Raw genomic sequence first — 19,633 nt, forward strand, 5'->3', positions numbered from 1 at the left:
TGATAATGTATGGCTCCATATATATTAGGTATATATGGAATATGGATACAATACCAGGATTGGCCGGTTGGGTAATAACGTAACGAGAGTAACGTGTTACTGTAACGGCATTACTTTGTTTGTTTTCTCCAAGTAATTATATAATTATCTCCAAGTAACGAAAATGTAATGGATATTACTTTTGATAAGTAATTTCTATAGTATAACGCATTACAAGTGTTTAGTAGACAGTTGTAGTAACCAGTAACGGCAGGTCGGCAGCACTAAAGTTTGAAAAAAAAATATTATTTTCAAATTGTTATTTTTGTCAACGTTACCAGTTACATTAATGGTCAAGCCCATTAACACTGATGCAGTGATGCCGTAAACTTATTACATTAGTACCTGTTGCCTATTGGGAATTGAGAAATAATAATAGGTAATACTATAAAGTAATGTCTATAAATATACTTATCTAATGTGGGTATCAAGTAGGTATATCAATATAATATATATATTTAATTTTAAACCGCCACAGTTCAGTTTTCTATGATTTTGACACGTCTACTTGCACCGTATATTACGATTAAAATTAATTAAATGTAATATTAAAATCAATTTCTTTAAATACGAAAGTACGAAGGGGAACAAGGCGAGTCGAATTCCCCCTCCTAGGTTTTTAATTCTGTTTGCCTATGTTAGCCCACCCCCTGCTTCCAGAAAAATGTCTGCGGACGCCTGCGCTATGATGGTAATAGGTAATTAATAAATATCGATCTCGATCGTATTTTCGTATTGTTTTTTCTATGTAAAAAATAATAAAATAAGGTACAAATTTGCTTAGTTGTACGATGGCAGCTTGCATAAATTACAACAGGATTAAAAACGGTTAGATTTATTTTCAATTAATAAATATAAAATATGATTAGGTACAAACCAACAAAAATCTTTCCATGTTATAATACAGTACAGTTATAAAATATATTATATTATTAAATGTATTTACAGTGATAATAATCGTTAGTACTTTTTACAACTAATTATTACTCGTTTTTACATTATCACAATATGACTTTCTTTCCACTCAGATACTATTTTTATCCATATATGTAATATATATTAAAAATAGTGTTAAAAATCAAATTATACAATACAATATAAAAAAAAAAATATGTTACAGCAATGAACAAAACCACAGAAGTTTTGTACGAAAAATAAATAAAAATATAGAAAGTAACTTTAAAGAAATAGAAGATGTACTGTAATATTAAGATGAATTTTAACAAAATATTGATACAATATTGATTTAAAAATAATAATAAATACCGTAAGCCTATTAAAATACATTTTTAACATTTTGTTAGTAAACATTGTTAAATAGTGTTAAATTAGTTTTCAGTCTTATATTGTAATATACCTACTTACCTATCGTAAATTTGTGAACTAAGTTTGAGGTGTTTATTCTGATTAAACCACCTATTTATAGATTATTGAGTATTGACAATGACAAATATTATAACAAATTCTGATTAAACACGAAAGATGTAAAAATAATCATGTCATGATAAATGTACATATATGGTTTGTTCGTATAAAGTATAAACACAACTTGAAACGTAGTATAACCACAGGGACTAAGCTTCGCACTAAGCTCCCAAATTTACTACAGTAATATAGTAATCCATGTGTTTTTTGGAAGGGGTGAGGGGGTATTCCCTACATTATGTACGCACCATTTGCAGGATTGTTGACATTTCATCACCTGCCAATCTCATAGTGGTTCCAAGTTGCAACGATTTAATATAAAATGTCCGTCCATGAATTCAGTCGATAATACACATTACGCTGCATGATATAATAATATAAGCATCTAAAGTACCTTGATTCAAACGTAAACGTCAACATTCAAATCATTATTATTACCTATATATTATAATACCGCGGTGATATTTAAAATCATACCGTCGATTTCGTCAAGACTCAAAAGGTTTAACAATCAATATGGCACATTGAATAGACATACTTAATTAAATAATATTAAAAGCTCTTCAGCTGACTTACGCGATTCTAAAAACAAAAACAAACTTAAAAACTAGGTACGTTATACGCATATACAATATTCTGCAATCTGCGGAAAGCCGCGAAATCCGGAGCGATTGACCGCGGACTACCAAAGTTCCGGGCTGGTCGGCGGTGAGTTCCGGGAGTGATGCAGGTGCCAATCGACTTTGGGGTGAGCTCTGGATGAACTGAAGCAGTGACCCACCAGGTTACAGGACGGTTGTGGCCTGAAGTTTCACGTACCTGGTCCGGTGGGTGCCGTTGTCGGGCGGCGGAACGGGCAAGAAGCATTGGTGCGTTTGGACGGTGTTCGCGCGGCCGGCGGGCTTCTTGTTGTTACACGCCCGGCACGCGGTTCTGTACACCAGCAACACGAACAGGAACACGAGGGCCGTGAACGAGGCCGACAACAGGAACGCGTAGCTCTTGGCGCCCAGCACCGCGAATAACCAGTCGGCCGGGCCACTGCCTCCGATACCGCCCCCGCTGCCATCCACTGACGTGCACACCATGGTCTCCTCGTCGTCCTTGGGGAACTTTGAACCGATGCTGGCACACACCTGATACGACCGCTCGGCTGGCAGTTCCGCGACCGTGGTCCAGGGCGCCGTGCAGTTCAACCGGTGGTGGGTCAGGGGCCTACCCATCGTGTACACGGACACCGTTATCGTGCACTTGCCGGCGTCTGGGTGCACGGTCGACAGGTGTACGGCCACGAACAGCGATGACGGCGGCACGAACGTCGTGGTCAGGTTTTGGATGTCAGGCGGGTCCGCTGCCCCAGTTGCCGCCACCGCCCGGTTGTTGGGCTGCACTGCTTGGTTCGCGTTTGGCACCAAGGCGATGATGTCGCTGCAACCCAACACCATGGCCGATTCGTCCGATTTGTCCGTTGCGTATCCCTCCACCAGTACAATGCAATACCTGCAAATGACAAACAGTGCCATTAAAATCTTGCAGAATTAAAAATAAATTTATTAAAAAAAAATTAGAAAAGTGAAGTGAATCTAGTTGGTACTTTGGGGGGTCAAAAGTAAAAGTTCCCCAGTAGTTTTCAAAAGCGACGTGAAAAACAAAAGAAAAATTAAGTGAAAACGGGAATTTTCACGCAAAATCTGTTTTCGAGAAAATCGATTTTGGTTTTTGGTGTAACTCTAAAACAAAAGACCGTAAGGACATGAAATTTTGACTGAATGTTTATATTAGAATTTTCTATATACCATAAAATTTATAAAATATTTTGACTCTTTTTGAGCTGTTTACGGACATTGTCAGTTTTCAATTTTTTTAGTTTTTTTTCTATAAATATCAATAAAAAATTTTTTGTTGGGTAAAAAAGCGTGAAAATTTAATATAAGGCTCCTGATATATCGTTCTAATAGCAGTTGAAAAATATTAAAAATACATAGGCACCACTTTTTTTTATAAGCATTTAAAGTTCAAATTTTGACAACATTTATCAAATTTATAATTTATTAATTATTTTGTAGTTAAAAATGTATAAAATGTTTAACTTTTATGGCTAAGGATTGAAAATTTAAAACAAGGCTCCACGTAAATAGGTTATATATAAATTACTTTATTCACAATAATATCATCAAATATACTTGGTAATATCATAGGCTGACTGACCATTTTCGCTCAGAATCGTTTGTCTTATTATATCATTGAATTCAAATTTAACACCATCCATTACAGTGACCCACTTGTAACCTACTGTACAGCAGAGCGACATCCATTTATCCACCTTTTTTTAATTCTCATGTTTATAAAATTCATTATTTAAAGTATTGTTCTACACAGGCGTGGATCTAAGGGGGAGGGGGGCTAAGGGACTTTAGCCCTCCCCTTTGGACGTGTATATACTTATATATTATATTTTAGAATAATATACTACTTTTCGAGCAACAACAACTGTTCGATGTCGGCGGATAGCCCCCCCCCCCCCATTTCATATTTCTAGATCCGCCCCGGGTTCTACAGGTATTACCAATTGGCAATCAAAAATAGTTTAGATACATAATATATTATCAGTGTTTTAATTTATCGACCAAATCGATATAAATATAATTTTTCTTTTTTTTAAAGTTAAATTATTACTGAAAATCACGAACACCAATAAAAAAAACATCCGGGCAATAACCCCAATGATTGTCCAAAAATAATAAAAATGTGCTCATCTTTTATATTTGATTGGAATGTAACTATGCAGTACCTATGCGGCTATGCGCATATCACAGTATAAATAATAATATTATAAACTAATATGATCAAAACCTCAAACATTCTAACTAAATTGTACATATTGTATTATTGTTTATTATGCACTATACACCTGTAATACATATTTTAAACGTTGAACTATATTGTGGATTCCCATTAAGCGTACAGTTCCCAGTTCGTATACGGTATACCTATATGATTATTTAAGTTTTCAAGTTTATAGGCAGTTCGATGCAGGTAACACTGTGACAGGTATACCGTACGGCGTACATAAAATGAAGTATTTAAATATCAGCATCTATTTATACAGTTGAGTGACGAGTGATGTGCACTATGACATTTGACAAAAACGCGATGACAGCGTTGAAACACTCTATGTAAAAACTAACTACTAAGTACCACTATGATACGAGTACCTATATTATTATATACATATTATTATGCAGGTTCGAATACTAATATCGTGCTATAGGGTGCGTATATTCTCGCTGCAGTATTTATTAATTATTATAATACTAACCTGTAACTGTGCGTCGGTTGCAGTTCGTTAGCCGATAGTGAAAGCGTCAGACTCCTAGCGTCGGGTAACTGAGACGAATTGCACCTGACCGGCTTCGAGTCGAGCAATACTTCGTGGTTGCCGATGTCCTCGTAGATGACTAGCGCGTTGCAGTAGTAGGATATGACCGGCGCTACGACGGTCCAACCTAGGCTGATGCGGCTTCCGTCGAACTGGTAGGAGCGAAGCGAGATTTTCGTACCGGAGTACGGCTGCATCGAAGCGAGTGGACCTTCGGGGGGTGGCACGCTGTCCTCGCCGCCGCATGTCAGCTTGGACACGGGCAGATCCTGAAGCAGACCGTTCTCCAACGACGGAGGAGTGGCGCACACGGCCGTGTCGCCGGCCGCATGGGTCGCGCTATGATTGGACAGCCAACCGGCGAAGTACAATAGACTACAGTCGCAGTTCAACGGGTTGTCTAAAAGTTCACAATAAAAATACATATTTTAAAAAACCAACATAAAGATTAGGTACATTGGGTTCATTGTATCATACGATGGTGATCATTATTATTAAATGGTTTTGGGTTCACATCGGTTATCCTCGTCGCCACTCGCTGTGGTATAGACGCATTTTCTGGTTTACCGCATATAAAATATTATATTGTTAAATTTCCATGTATAACCAACATTTCATGCGGACCCTAAAGGCGGGTTTCCACTATACACGTTCGCTATAATCGTTTACTGTGATTGGTTGGTTAGGTTAGGTTACCACACGATTAACTATTACCATGTTATTGGACATTGCTGAGCATTTTTTGTATACACGGCACACCCTTAACATTGTACGCGTGCTTATACATAAAACGTTGTTCTATTATGTTGACCGTTGCCGTTGCGTGCAGTGCTAAATTTAGCCACGGCGGCTGTAGGGAACGGGACCAAACGAGGTTTTTTTCACAGAGAAAGAGTACCTACTTACATAATATTTTTACGACTGTACTTGAACTATACAGCAATCGAATAATCGAACCAGAGGAAACGAGTGAACTTATGTTATTTTTGAGTTTTACTTGTAATAAAAACACTGCAATAATAATCGATTCAAATTGTGCGCGCTCATTTCAAAATGGGGGGAGGCTAAGCACACCCAAAACCCCAAATTGCGCCTATGGTATTATTGTTTGATAAAAAATATACCTATACAATAAGCTCCGAAATTCCGATACCGGTAGTTGACGAGAGAATAACTGTTAACCAATTAATTAGTACCGATTTTATCTCTACTTATCAGTTACCGGCTTACCGAATTATCACGATTTAAGATAGTTGGTTGCACATCCATTAGTGATAAATTGACCAACAGATTAAATCATTAAATCAATAGAAATTTTCGATTTGCAAATAGCGTTCCAAGTGAATAAAATATTCAACCCTAGTACTACAAAGGCCAAGAAGGTGGTAAAAAAAACAAACTATAAAATCAGATTATAAGGCGCGCTAGTAATAGATCGAAACAGCATTAAATTCTGTTACCATAGTATAAAGTCCTTATCACTGATGGTTTAGCAACCATACTATCTTAAATCGTGCGAATTATTAGGCGTAATAATTATATTATGTATTTTTATAAGTATAAATAAAAACGACGTTAACGTTGTTACTCGTCAGAGATGAATATATCACTCACTATTTAGACACAGTCTATTTTATATTTAATTGATTTTGGTTATACCTGATAAAGAGATGCTCGTTATGTGGTTGCCGGTGTTCAGTGCGCCTTCGGCCACAATAGATATGTCGTTGTCGTCGAGCTTTATAACTTGGATGCTCTTTAGTGGCACGATGAGATCAGATGTCAAACTCCTCAGAAAGTTATGAGACAAGTCAAGCGTTTTGAGTTTGGTCAAATGGGCGAGTGAAGCACTGGACACCGCCACGATGCGATTGTTGGCCAAGTCCAAATGGGACAATGTAGGCACTGCTCTAAAGCCGTGATCCTCGAGTACGTCTATCTGATTGTGGTTAAGCGTCAGGGACACGATACCCTCGAGTCCGGCAAACGAACCACGCCTAACGCTGTTGAGCTGATTATGCGCCAACGATATGATCTGTAAGTTCGGCAACCTAGGCAACGTGCTAGGGCCCAGTTGACCGGCCAGTAGGTTGGAACTGAGGTCTAACTCGATTAGTGACCGCAGCCCTTGGAGGTGGGAAGTCGAGGCTGACGTAAGCAGATTGTTTTGGAGTCTGAGCACTTTCAAAAATGGCAGATTAACGAACGCGTCTGGGCTGATGAAATTAATGGAATTATTGCTCAAATCCAAAAACGTTAAATTCGGCGACCCCTGCAATTAAAAACAACATTTAATATACTAAAAATGGATGGCATGTAGGTATATGTATATGCTAGGCCTATATAATATAGTCTATAAGACCTAAGCTATAACACCCTTTGTTTTTATAATTTACATAATTATGAATTTTTTAACATTATATAATAATAAATAATAATTATGTAACCGTAAATTTATAACTGCTATAAACAAATTTTAACTCATTATTAAGTTAAATCGATTTCTCCTCGAATCACTTTGTATCGATCGGTACGATTCACTAAAAGTACACACTTTTACCGAAACATAACAATCATAATGTGGTCAAGTCATATGTGGGGCCCATTATCTTCTTGAAGAATAAATAAAAATAAAATAAATAAATAAAATAACATTATTTATTTAGGTTACGGACGCGACTCGCGAGTCATTATCATACATATACGACATACCTATAAGGCTATAAGTACTATTTATTTATCAATTAAGTCAATACTTTGTTCATTTACTTCACCCACCACAGTCCATAGCTACATAAATTATTTTCATAGCCCCCCCTCTCCTAGATTTATACTGGCCAAAAATTGACGAAAAATATTTTTTTAGTGAGGCAAAAAATTTTTTTCAAATTTAGTTATTCTCAATATTGAAAGATATATGTTGTCGATTTATTAAAGAATTACAACAGCCCCCCCCCTAATTACAGGGATTTGGGCGTCGTATCCCCATGATTTTTTTTTAAAACTAGCAAACCATATTATAATTTATAGGTATTAGGTACCACAATATATTTTATAGAAATAATAGGTAGGTACATACATAAAAACCTGACTCCCCTATGATAGCTGTACAAAACTAAGATAATATTAATTCATAATAAACACTAATCACTATTTCGCAAATATATTGAAATTTGTTTTCGGAAACCTATGTATTTCACCAAGAACAATGTTAAGTTTCAAAGTTATAACCTTTTGAAGTTTGTAATTTTGAGTATTTTATGCCTACGCAGATTATTCCACAAACCTGTATAACTTTATAAAATAGTATATAATTATTTATTTCAATACGACGTGTTTTGTGTATATGCATTTATTATAGGTATACCTACATGTATTTACATTATAAAGATCACAATTGTCGTACTGAGGGCATACGCCACTGAATGACAATATAGGTATGATTTAAATTTATTACGGGATGTATAGGGAAGATGTTCTCACGAAGGAAATATGAGGGCTATCCCGTCAACAAAAAAAATTGTGTATATCCTGAAGTTGTAACTATATGGCACCCACATACGTCTATAGGTGTACTCTATACAGGCGCGGACTGGCTGGGATGCTAGGATGCTACAGCATCCCTTGCCCTAAAATATATTTGCCTAATATTATTTATTGTATATTTAAAGACTCTAGACACCTAGTGAACAACAGATCATTACCAACTTACAATTATTAGTAAACTATAATATTGTACAATTTTGATTGAAAGTTTGTTGTAACTTGGTACTTATTTACGTTTTTAACGTATATTCAATATTTTTTTAAGACAAAATAAAATGTATTTATATTTTATAAATAATCTACATATTTTAAATTTGCCCTTTAAATTGTGTAGCATCCCGTGCCCTATTTTACCAGTCCGCGCCTGACTCTATATTCTATACAGCTTTAAGTTTTAACATAAGAAAAAACAGCAACTGACTACGTGGACATATTATATTTACCCAGGTGCAACGTCTGTACTTATTTACCTATACAGGCTGCAATAGCGTTCACCATATGGTAAATCAGAGCCTGCTGTGTAACCGTGTAGGACGTAAGTATTTCCGACTTCCGGTATAATTTTTGTACACCGTGTGTCCGCGTCTACGCAATATCCGTGTAATATAGTTACTATGTAATAATTGTATGTACCATTTGTAGTAAACAAAACACAATAATTTATTTATTTAAAAAAAAAAATCGATTTTAGTGAGATTGTGGTGCCCCACGCAATATTTGGTGGGTTAACTAAACCCAATGACATAATTATCTATTATAATTATATCGTAGGTATTTTAAATATTTTTTTAAGGTTGAGTTATGTACAATATTACGTTGTTTAAGGTTTTAAATTTTTTAAATTTATTGGTGTAATATTGTAACGGCAGGATTTTCGTAACTATTTACATTAGTTAGATACGCATTTTGAAGTTAGTTTTAGATATTGAGCGGAGCGAAGGATCTAATGGTTTCATATTATTATATCTACCTAAATACGATATACTCCAATAATCAACCATAGTCTATAATACACGCCTATAACCATAATACCTTGAACGAATTGTTGTGAACGGTGTGCAAACGGTTGTGGGACAGGTCGAGACGCTCGAGACCGCTGAGCATGGCCAACGCTGAGCTGGGGACCCGCTCGAGCAGGTTGTTGGGCAAGCCGAGCGCCTGGAGTGGAGACCCGAGTCCGTCGAACGCAGCGTCCGACACAGACTTGATCTCGCCGGACGACACGACCAGCCCGTGCAGCGACACGCCGTCGAGCATCTTAGCCGGCAGCGAGCCCACGTTCTGCACGGTGCAGTCCAGAAGCGATATGGACGACGTACCGGACAGACGCCTGAGCGCCCGCGCCACCGTCTCGAACGTCGACTTGCCGCCGGTACAGCGTAACGTGTGCGGGAGATCGCATGCGCACGACACGTTTCGCACCTCCGGGCACTTCCATTCACCGCCCCCGCTGCCGTTCATCTGTCGCTGTACATCTTTATGCCGTTGCAGCAGATCTTCGTTCTGGGCCTCATGCAGCTGACCGCCGGTAATTCGGAGTACCGCTAGTACGACGGCCGTCGTCACCACACACAACATCTTTCCTGCACAAAATAAATGTCACCAAGTGTTATAATGAGTTGACAGTCATTTTTTTTTAACATAGATAATAATAATATGTTTTTGGTCTGAGTACAATGTCATTTTTTGCTGACCTATTTTTCGTTACAATATGACCGATTTCGCATCGTAAATTATTTTGGTGCATTCTGTTGGCGGTTGCCTCCCAAAATATACGAATAGCCCCCCATATTTAAGTAAATAAAAAGGTTAGTAATTAGTATACACTAGTTGCCTCTGATGATCAGATATAGTTCGTTATTATTACGAGTTACCTCCCAAAAATGTTAGCCTCCCTATCAATATATAATACATTGATACAGCATTAATACTGCACTTATTAATAAATAAACACTCTATAATAATTAATATTTAATACATTACATATAAGTATATAACAGACAACAGTATTATATAATGATTACTAATTTGAACTAAAATAATACATATTTAATAAACAATATTTTATTATTCAGCACTAAAAGATGGGGGGTAATTCGAGTGTGCTCTACTGTCCTAAGCCATGTATGATCTATAATATATTATATTATATAGAGAGAGAAATTATTAAGAATAATTATAGTTATAACTAAATTATTATTAAGAATAAGTGAATATGTCTTTAAACCGCTTCAGGTCTAAAATATTGACTGTTATTCGGTAAAAAGCCCATAGATCCATTACATTAGCACATGGTAACTTCTGACCATAAACGATTAACCGAAACAGAGCTTACATAGTATTAATTTATTGGTAATTATGAGGTATAGCGCTAACACGTACGCAAAGCGTATTACGTACCTATATATTTTTGAATCTCTTTTAGTCGTATACTACTTAATATGTATAGTATATATTATTGATGTATTAAACTATGTATTATATACACTTAATTACATAAAAGATAATTGTGTTTACATAAAACTATATACGATTTATTATACGTTATTATGTATAAATTTATAATAACGTATTAGCGTAATAATACATTAATACGTTAGGTATAAGTATAACTAGTAATAATATAGTACCTATATTAGTATATACCTACGCGTACATACGAAACTTTACAAAACATCTAAACCTATCACTATTCCAACATCATCAGATAAGTAAAGTTAAATGATAGCAATTATTTTTTCAGATTTAAAGTCCACGAAGAAGACTTGAAATTGTGAAATCTTGTAAAACTTTTTTTTAATTTGATAAAAATTATATTTTGTTTGAAGTATAAAAATAAATTAAGAGCATGTTATAGGAGCATTATTTTGAATGGATATAAATGCATTTTTTTTTTAGGGTATTACATTTCCAGCCTTTTAGTTATTATTTAATATACTTATTGCAGAGCGTATAAAATATTAATTACGGGTAAATGTATAATATTATGTATAGTTAGCTAGTATATGTATTTTATATTTAGTAGGTAGACAGGTACCAATCTTGTTAAGTGTTTGATGTAAATGTATATTTAAATATTTTCAGATTAATCTGATTAATTATTTCAAATACTTTTTAAATTAAGTATTTGGAAAGTATCTATTTTAAATACTGTCTTGGACGTATTTGTGTTTTAAAATCAAATATTTGTATGTAATTAATTTTTAAAATTCAAAATAGTTATTCATCACATATCATTATAGGTGTGCGCACGGGAGTGGCCAGATGGGCCATGGCCCACCCAGTGAACTATACCATACTTGTTAAAGATTGCAACTTAGTTCATATACATAGTAGTATTGTCTTATTCTATGGTATAATCATTGTGATTTTTGATTTTTTATATCAAGAAACCTTAATAATAATTACCTAATTAAATATCTAGAAAAATTAAATTATTAAATATTATTGATGGATGCTATTACCTGTAACGGAGGAGCTGGTCTATCTACGAGTATTTTATGATGTTCCCGTAATATATCTTTTAATCTTTTTTTTTTTATTGATTTAAAATTGTATTTACAATCTATACAATACAAATAGTCCAATGAGTAAATTTGATACTTGGTTATGACCAGGAGGTTGCGGTTACGGGTAGGCACTTAGCAGTGCCACCAGAGTAGGTACTTTTTGGATATTACCTATTGTTTTATTTATTTTTATTTTAGTAGGTCTCTAAAATCTAGGCCACTGGCTTTTGAGTCATCTATGTACATTACCGGGAAGTGCGATGGAGGATAGTTGTTTGACTAATAGGTTACTGTGAAAGCTTAAGTTAGTATGAAATTTAAATTTTTAAGTAATATATTTTTTTCTAATTGATTAAGGAAAGGGATTTCTAAATTTTTGTGAAGATTATTATTTGTGAAATACAAAGGAAAAGACGTTACTAGTCGTAAGGAAATGGATTGAAACGCTTGAAGCGTTTTGGTATTGGATAGCTTTACAGAACCCTATAACTGAATACCGTATGTCAAACTGATCAAATTAATGACTTGTATATTATGGTAAGTTTATTGGAAGTGAGAGTTTGGATTTCAAGAGTGGTCTTAGGGGTATCTTTAATCCCACTAATCACTATGAAGTTGGTGGTACAAAGTTATAATGATACTTAAATACTTAAATGTGACATTACAACTTTAAATTAGTAATTAATAATTACAAAATTAATTGTCTTACCTACTTGTACAACATGGCCTAACATCACAGAATATATATTATATTATGTAATTATAATTTCTAATATATATACCTACCTACCGTGTGTCCGAGAAAACTGAGTACACTCTATAACTCAGTTACCTACATTACTCAGTACCCTATTCATATTTTAGAATTGTCTTCGGGAGATTGATGATCCAATAGTTTAGTTTCATGTCTCGCAAACAGAATTCAAAAATATGTAAAAATACAATCTACCCTGTTTTCGGGGACACACGGTATACATTATACAGGTAGATATAGGTTTCGAAAAAATATAGTCCAACGATAAGTGGCACAAATGGAGGGGGCTTTGTCTCTTGCAGATGGTCTTGGGGAGCTCTCCCCCCTCAATAGTTTAACAAGGACCCTCAATCAATACACGTGGGATATACTATATATATTTATAATATGTTACACATATGTTGCGCATAAGATTCTCAAATGCTTAAAATAATGTTTTTTAATTTCAATTAGAATTGTTTACAATCTTCAAGTATATACTATATAATATAGTATGTAGTACTGTTTGCGCTTAATAATAGTAAACCAACTCTATAGACGTGTCACGAGTGGATTAGGTATATAGGTACCGTCAGTATTTTTTTCGAATTTCAATAATTTATATCGACAAATGCTTAAACCCGATAACCTGTAGAGGCAGATACATATATGGATAGTAGAGTGTTTAAAAAATATAATGACTGTGCATTTTTCGACAGTAAAAACAAATTGAAATTAAAAAAAAACCCTGAAGGACGGACGTATAAACGATCGGCAGTGCTGATGTCAGTATCGGCTGTATTTATAATAACAATATGAAGTATACCCTAATTACGTATTCACAGACATGAACTTGTAGCTAAGTTCGTCAGACGGCAGTATATACCTGCGTGTGTACATACGAGAACGAGTCGTTATAACCATATTGGACGACTCTGTTCGACTGTCGGTATGTTTGTGTGTGTGTACATTATTATTTATGGTCGTGTACGACGTCTTCGAGTTACCTAGTTAGAAGAGAGACTCGTATACGCGTCTCTTGCAATAATTTTACACACACGCACTTGTTTGTTATATATTATATTATTATATATATGTAAGTATAAGTACCTACCTGTATATATTATAATTTCATCAGTGAACGTACAACGTTTACAATCAATGATCGTCCGTCTGATATAAATCTTCCTTTTCAATTTGCCCCAGAAAACTACTGGAGTCGGTAGGTTTATTAATAATACTTTTATAATTTATACTTTATAAGTTATAACGCGGTAACGTAATTTTTCAACTAGAGCTATAATATACGAACACGCAAAGTGCCTATATTAAAATAATAATATATGTTTTAATAATAATATTTGCGCCGATATGACTATATGAGTACGATAAGCATTATAAATTATAATACGTCGACATTCGACCATCGTCGAATGTTTGCCGACGATACGCTTTTTTAATTTGTTTTTTTTTTCATAAAAATGTTTTTAACGCCAACAGGTACCGTCAAAAATAATTCACGAAAACGATGTGTACCTTCATAATATAGTATATAATGATAATTGATAAGTGATAACTATATAATTTTCGATCCGTCTGAAATTTTTTGAATGATGAAAAATATTCCCGTTATAAATGCATAAATAATAAATATTCGTTTAATTTCTCCGGAACGGAAAAATGTTATGTTTTTGATAGTTTTTTGTTTGAAATGTGATGGTATATGTGTCAGGTGTCAAAATCCAGCGTGGTGATACCGAAAACGCATTACTGAAAATTGTGCACAAATTTGGTTCGAATAATTTATTGTAAATGCACATTTTACAATTATTAATATAATATTATGTTGTCGTAATACATTTTACTTTCAATTTTCACACTGCAAACTTAAAATCACCAAAATGTCACTTAGTGTTTAAACCTATATAAACAGGACTAAAAAGTACGATAGCTCTCACCGAATAGTTGATGTGACATGTGACGCTTATATAGGTACAGTAAAATAATAATATTAATAGTAATAATACAAACTAGAGTTGTAGCGTTTGTCCAAACTTAAATTTTTCAATTTATCGATAAACGGTTGTTGAAACAACATTTTCTCACTGTTTATATATCAACAAAATTTAGTATAATATTTTCGTATACCTACACTTTCAATGCGATTAGGGTGTGCCCGAGCAAACCATAATTATATAGCTTCGCCTGTGAAAAAATATATATATATTATATATTACTATATACGTATAAGTTTATTACGCGGAAAATCTTCCCACGTGCTGTATCGAATATGCTGCACTCTCTTATTGTACTTGTATTGTTTTTTTGCTTGAAGTATTTCGAAAACATAAAATTATAAGCTCGTTAAACGACGACGGGGACACTGAATATAATAAAGCAACCGTGTACAGACCGATGTTAGCGTGAAGAAATAAAAAAACACAATATTATTGTGGGTAGGTAATTACACCAACTGGCAATTATATAATATATTTATATATCTCAGTATAATATATATATTATAATATTGTGGTATATTTAATTATTATCGAATGACAAAACTTCGTACGGATGTAACCGATATTAATTAGAACAGTCGTCTGATTTTCATTTTGTATAAAAACAGTTACTTATAACAAAATTCTAAAACAAAATATTTCATGCGCGGGAATGCTTTACTCACACTTATACACATATTTTAGGTATACAAGATTATACGAATATCGAATTTCTACTTTTCACACGCATTATACACGACCGTTTGATATAATATACTAAGAAATCGGACAAACGGACGTAGTCAGACATTTTTTTTTTGTAGGATCCTATATAAGGACTCAAAGAAAAAAATACATTTATTTATGTATTGTATTTCCTGCGACGCGCGTGATGGGAATGAAAACGCATTTCGAAACCTTACGCACACACAATATCGTACATCCGTTTGGTCCTAAGTCGGGTAAACTGACTTACGGCACGTAAACGTAAATTCTATGTACGGCGATCGACAATAATAATAATACTTTGTATATTTTGTTATATTATGTATTATATGTGCGTGTCTATATAGACTAATCGGTTTATTTACGAGTATAAAGGTATAGCCCGGTTATAGGTCCTGAGCACAGCTGGTCTGAAGGTTCATCGTACATATTATCCGCTTGTGCTATACGATAAACAAATATTATACTACGAATACTGTAGCTTAACCTTTAGATATTTTAGCAAAGAAATATAAACGTAATTAGTGCAATATATTCATTCGTCGCGTTACGTTGGTGATAACGTGTATAGTAATTAATAAATGGTTGATAATTGTTAATTAATAATACAGCATTATAATAGCGCCATAAAATTAATAATTAAGTCGTTGTAATAAGATATGAAAAAAAAATAATGATAAAAACGTCTATAAAGAAAATTACCACAATCGAAAAAAACGTTTTTGGTATTAAAATTTTCAGAAAAATCACGAAAATATTCTGGTAAAACGGTGTATACATCTACGAAAAATAAGATAGCAACACAACATATCCAGACGCCTTTTTAAAAATTAAAATAATCTACACAAAACTGTTGAGAGGACTTATACAGTTATACCACATCGAATGCGTCCTAATTGTTTACAACCTACACAGTTCGTAACAATAATTATGATTATTTCTGTTTGTATATTACCAGATTGAACAAAGTGGTTTTACTAGGTTACACACTGAACATCACTTGTAACACTTGATAACAATTTTCCTTTCGATTGCATAATATTATCAGTTAACAATTAACCGACAAGTTAATAGATACAATATAGTATAATGTATATATATACAAATACTGTATAAAATTAAAAGGTCGTTTGTAGAAATAAAAATGTTAAAAGGACTTATACCACTATTATTATATGTTTTTAGAAGGGCGTTTATAGAATTCAAATTGTTAAAAGGGCCTACAACACATTTTTTTTTAAAAAATTAATATAACATTAAATATAAATTTAGGTTAAGCAATTTAATAAGTCATTTTAGTTTCATGGAGTCTCTTTTTAATATAATGTATAAATGAATGTTGTATCTTAAAAATTGAGTATTTAATCAGTTTTATTTGTTTTCTGAAAAAAAGTAAAATTTGGTATATGCCCTTTTAACAAAATACCGTCGATATATTATTATAGTCGAATTAATGAGTCCAAAATGACAAATGTTAATATATAATATTGTTCTACAGACATTCTGGGGTCTTTACATTATTTCCGCCTTTAAGCTAATGATCTGGTAACCATTATATAAGTATAAGTATTTATTATTAAAAAATCATTTTGTATGTATAATGTGTGAATATAGAGAAAATGAGAAGGAAATAACTACACTACCTACCTAATAATAAAGATATTCTAATGAATGATGAGGTGGACCGACATGATCATTGAACGACGATTTACGAATACATTATTATTTAAACATCGACAGCGACATACATGTATATACTATAATGCAATAGTAGGTAAATACGACAATTTTAAGATAACACGATTAATTACTACCATTTTGTACACAAAAAGTCAAGTATTTAACTTAACAAGGTGTAAGTGTTTAATATACAGTATAATATAATATAGTTTTTATAACACTCATCTACTTAAATGATTGAAAACTCGTATTGAATATATTAAAACTAGAGCAACACTACAAAATTACGCGTGTACAGAATACATTTATTTTTATGAATTTTTAGTTAAGTATTTGTCTAAGAAAATAATAACTTTTTGAAATTAATAAAATCTATACTAACTACCTTGGCGTTTATATAAGTGTATGTTGTTTTTTTTTAAAATTATTTAATTATAGCTCCTTACACGAATGAAAATGATAATACCTAATTTATTCGTTTGACGAGTTGTCGTTAAGTATTCTGCAGAATATCAATAAAATTAAAATATAATCATCAAGTTCCTTTACACAAACTCGACATGAGGTGGCAAAAAAAAGACGTATTTTGTAACCGAATGCATATTTACAAAACTAAACGTCCATAATAATTAATAATAATATAATGAAAATTCAACGGTTCTAAATCGCTTATATATTATAATAAGTAAATATATGTGTATAGTAATGTTGTCTTATAATCAATCCAATTGAACTTTGTAGCGGTGGAGGCAGAGAGAAAAACCCATAAAAACGTTGGGAAATTGGTTTTCGACAGTAAATGTATATACGTAGTTATATTAAACATACTTAAGACTTACCTATAAATATAATATAATTTATACACATATATTATTGTGGTCTTTTGGAACTGCTGTACACACATTACATATACATATTAATATATTATACTGCAGAATGTCTTGAACGAGGACCCGTACTGCTGTGATATTACTTTTTTCGCATGCGCTTGAATATAATATGTGTGTCGTGTGTGTTAGTGCGCATCTATATGGCTATATTATACTTATTGGCTATTATAATGTACCCATAATATGATAATACATACCTACAATAATATAAGCCTCTGTGGCGCTCGCCCGCCTGGCCACTACGAAGCGAGGTGTAGGCGAACGGAAATTTACATAAAACGCAGGTGTGTCTTTTCTTGATGATTATTATATTATTACAATATACTATAATATGTATACTCATATTATGCTCGAACATGGACCGGTCACGCGGAGGATTATTCCCGTGGACATAATAATATTATTATATAAGGAAGGTCTTAAATATTATATACATATTATGTTTATATATAGGTACTATGTGGTATACCTACATCCGAGGGAATACAGTAAAAAAAAATAAAACAAAAAATAATAGTACGGGTATATCACGGTCTATTTATATTTTATATACCTACACATTTCGATTGTACACTCGCACATACACCAACACCACACTAGTCACAAAACATAATAATATATACTTTATTATTTTTTTTGTCATATGTTCAAACTATATACTTCTAAATTACTCGAACAGCTGCTGCACGGCCTGCACGAATGCCTTGGTCGCCGCTGCTGATGCTGCAGTTGGTGGGGCACGCTGTACCATTACATAATATTAATATACTAGCTTGATAAATCGCCGCAAACCGTAATTATATTTAAGTTGAGTCGACTTAAAGATAGGTACGATATGAATGATTTCGAGTGTATTTACACAAACATGTAGTTAAACGGTTTTTGTTGTTATTATAGTAATAATAATTATTATAATATTATGACACACATCGCATGAATGATGACGGATTGACAGATGTAGATTGAGGAGTTGATCGTCTTTATAATATATTATTATAATAATTTATAGAATAATATTATTATGTACTACGAACGACCGCCATGAATCACGGAATATTTGTTTGGATAAGTTAAAGGCGGTATTATATAGTTTATAATGATTGATACAAAATATTTGCCAGCTATTATACCATTTTTATTATACCTATTATAAACCTATACTTACTAATTGATAATATATTGTTACCAACTTCATCGATGATTTCTAGTAATCTTACAATTTAAATTAGAGATACATGTATAAACTGTAGACAATTTTTCTTATTCGACAAATAATAATTTTATGATTCGCACCAATTATTTATTTGACTGGTAAATAAATAAATAAATAAATAAATCATTTCCTGTAGTTAAAAATGTATTACAAAATGCATTAAATACATAAAAAAGGCGGGCAAGTGGATGTCGCTCTGCTGTACAGTAGGTTACAAGTGGGTCACTGTAATGGATGGTGTTAAATTGGAATTCTATCATATAATGTCATTGTATAAGAAAAACGATTCTGAGCAAAGTCGGTCAGATAGCGTATGATATTAGTATATTACTAACCAATTACTAATTTTTACCAATATTTTTATTGACAGACATAGGAAAATAAAACTGAAAAATTGAAATTTGAAATTGTCCGTGAACTGCTCAAAACAAGTAAAAATATTTTTTAAATTTTATGGCGTATAGCAAAAGAGAATTTAAACATTCAATCAGATTTT

General features: G+C 33.1%; 1 protein-coding gene across 1 annotated transcript in view; it reads right to left on the minus strand.

Annotated features, from left to right (window-relative positions):
* Positions 1–858: 858 nt before the first annotated feature.
* Positions 859–19,633, minus strand: part of LOC132948731 (uncharacterized) — a 35,405-nt gene continuing 16,630 nt past the window's right edge. Inside the window, exons 2-5 of the mRNA XM_061019356.1 lie at positions 9,422–9,972; positions 6,503–7,115; positions 4,784–5,243; positions 859–2,964 (exon numbers count right to left, since the gene is read on the minus strand). Coding sequence (XP_060875339.1) covers positions 2,250–2,964; positions 4,784–5,243; positions 6,503–7,115; positions 9,422–9,967 — 2,334 coding nt within the window. The 5' untranslated portion in view covers positions 9,968–9,972 and the 3' untranslated portion in view covers positions 859–2,249. The remainder of the gene's footprint in view (positions 2,965–4,783; positions 5,244–6,502; positions 7,116–9,421; positions 9,973–19,633) is intronic.

Source organism: Metopolophium dirhodum, chromosome 7 (assembly GCF_019925205.1).
Source record: "Metopolophium dirhodum isolate CAU chromosome 7, ASM1992520v1, whole genome shotgun sequence".
Classification (NCBI taxonomy): Eukaryota; Metazoa; Arthropoda; class Insecta; order Hemiptera; family Aphididae; genus Metopolophium; species Metopolophium dirhodum.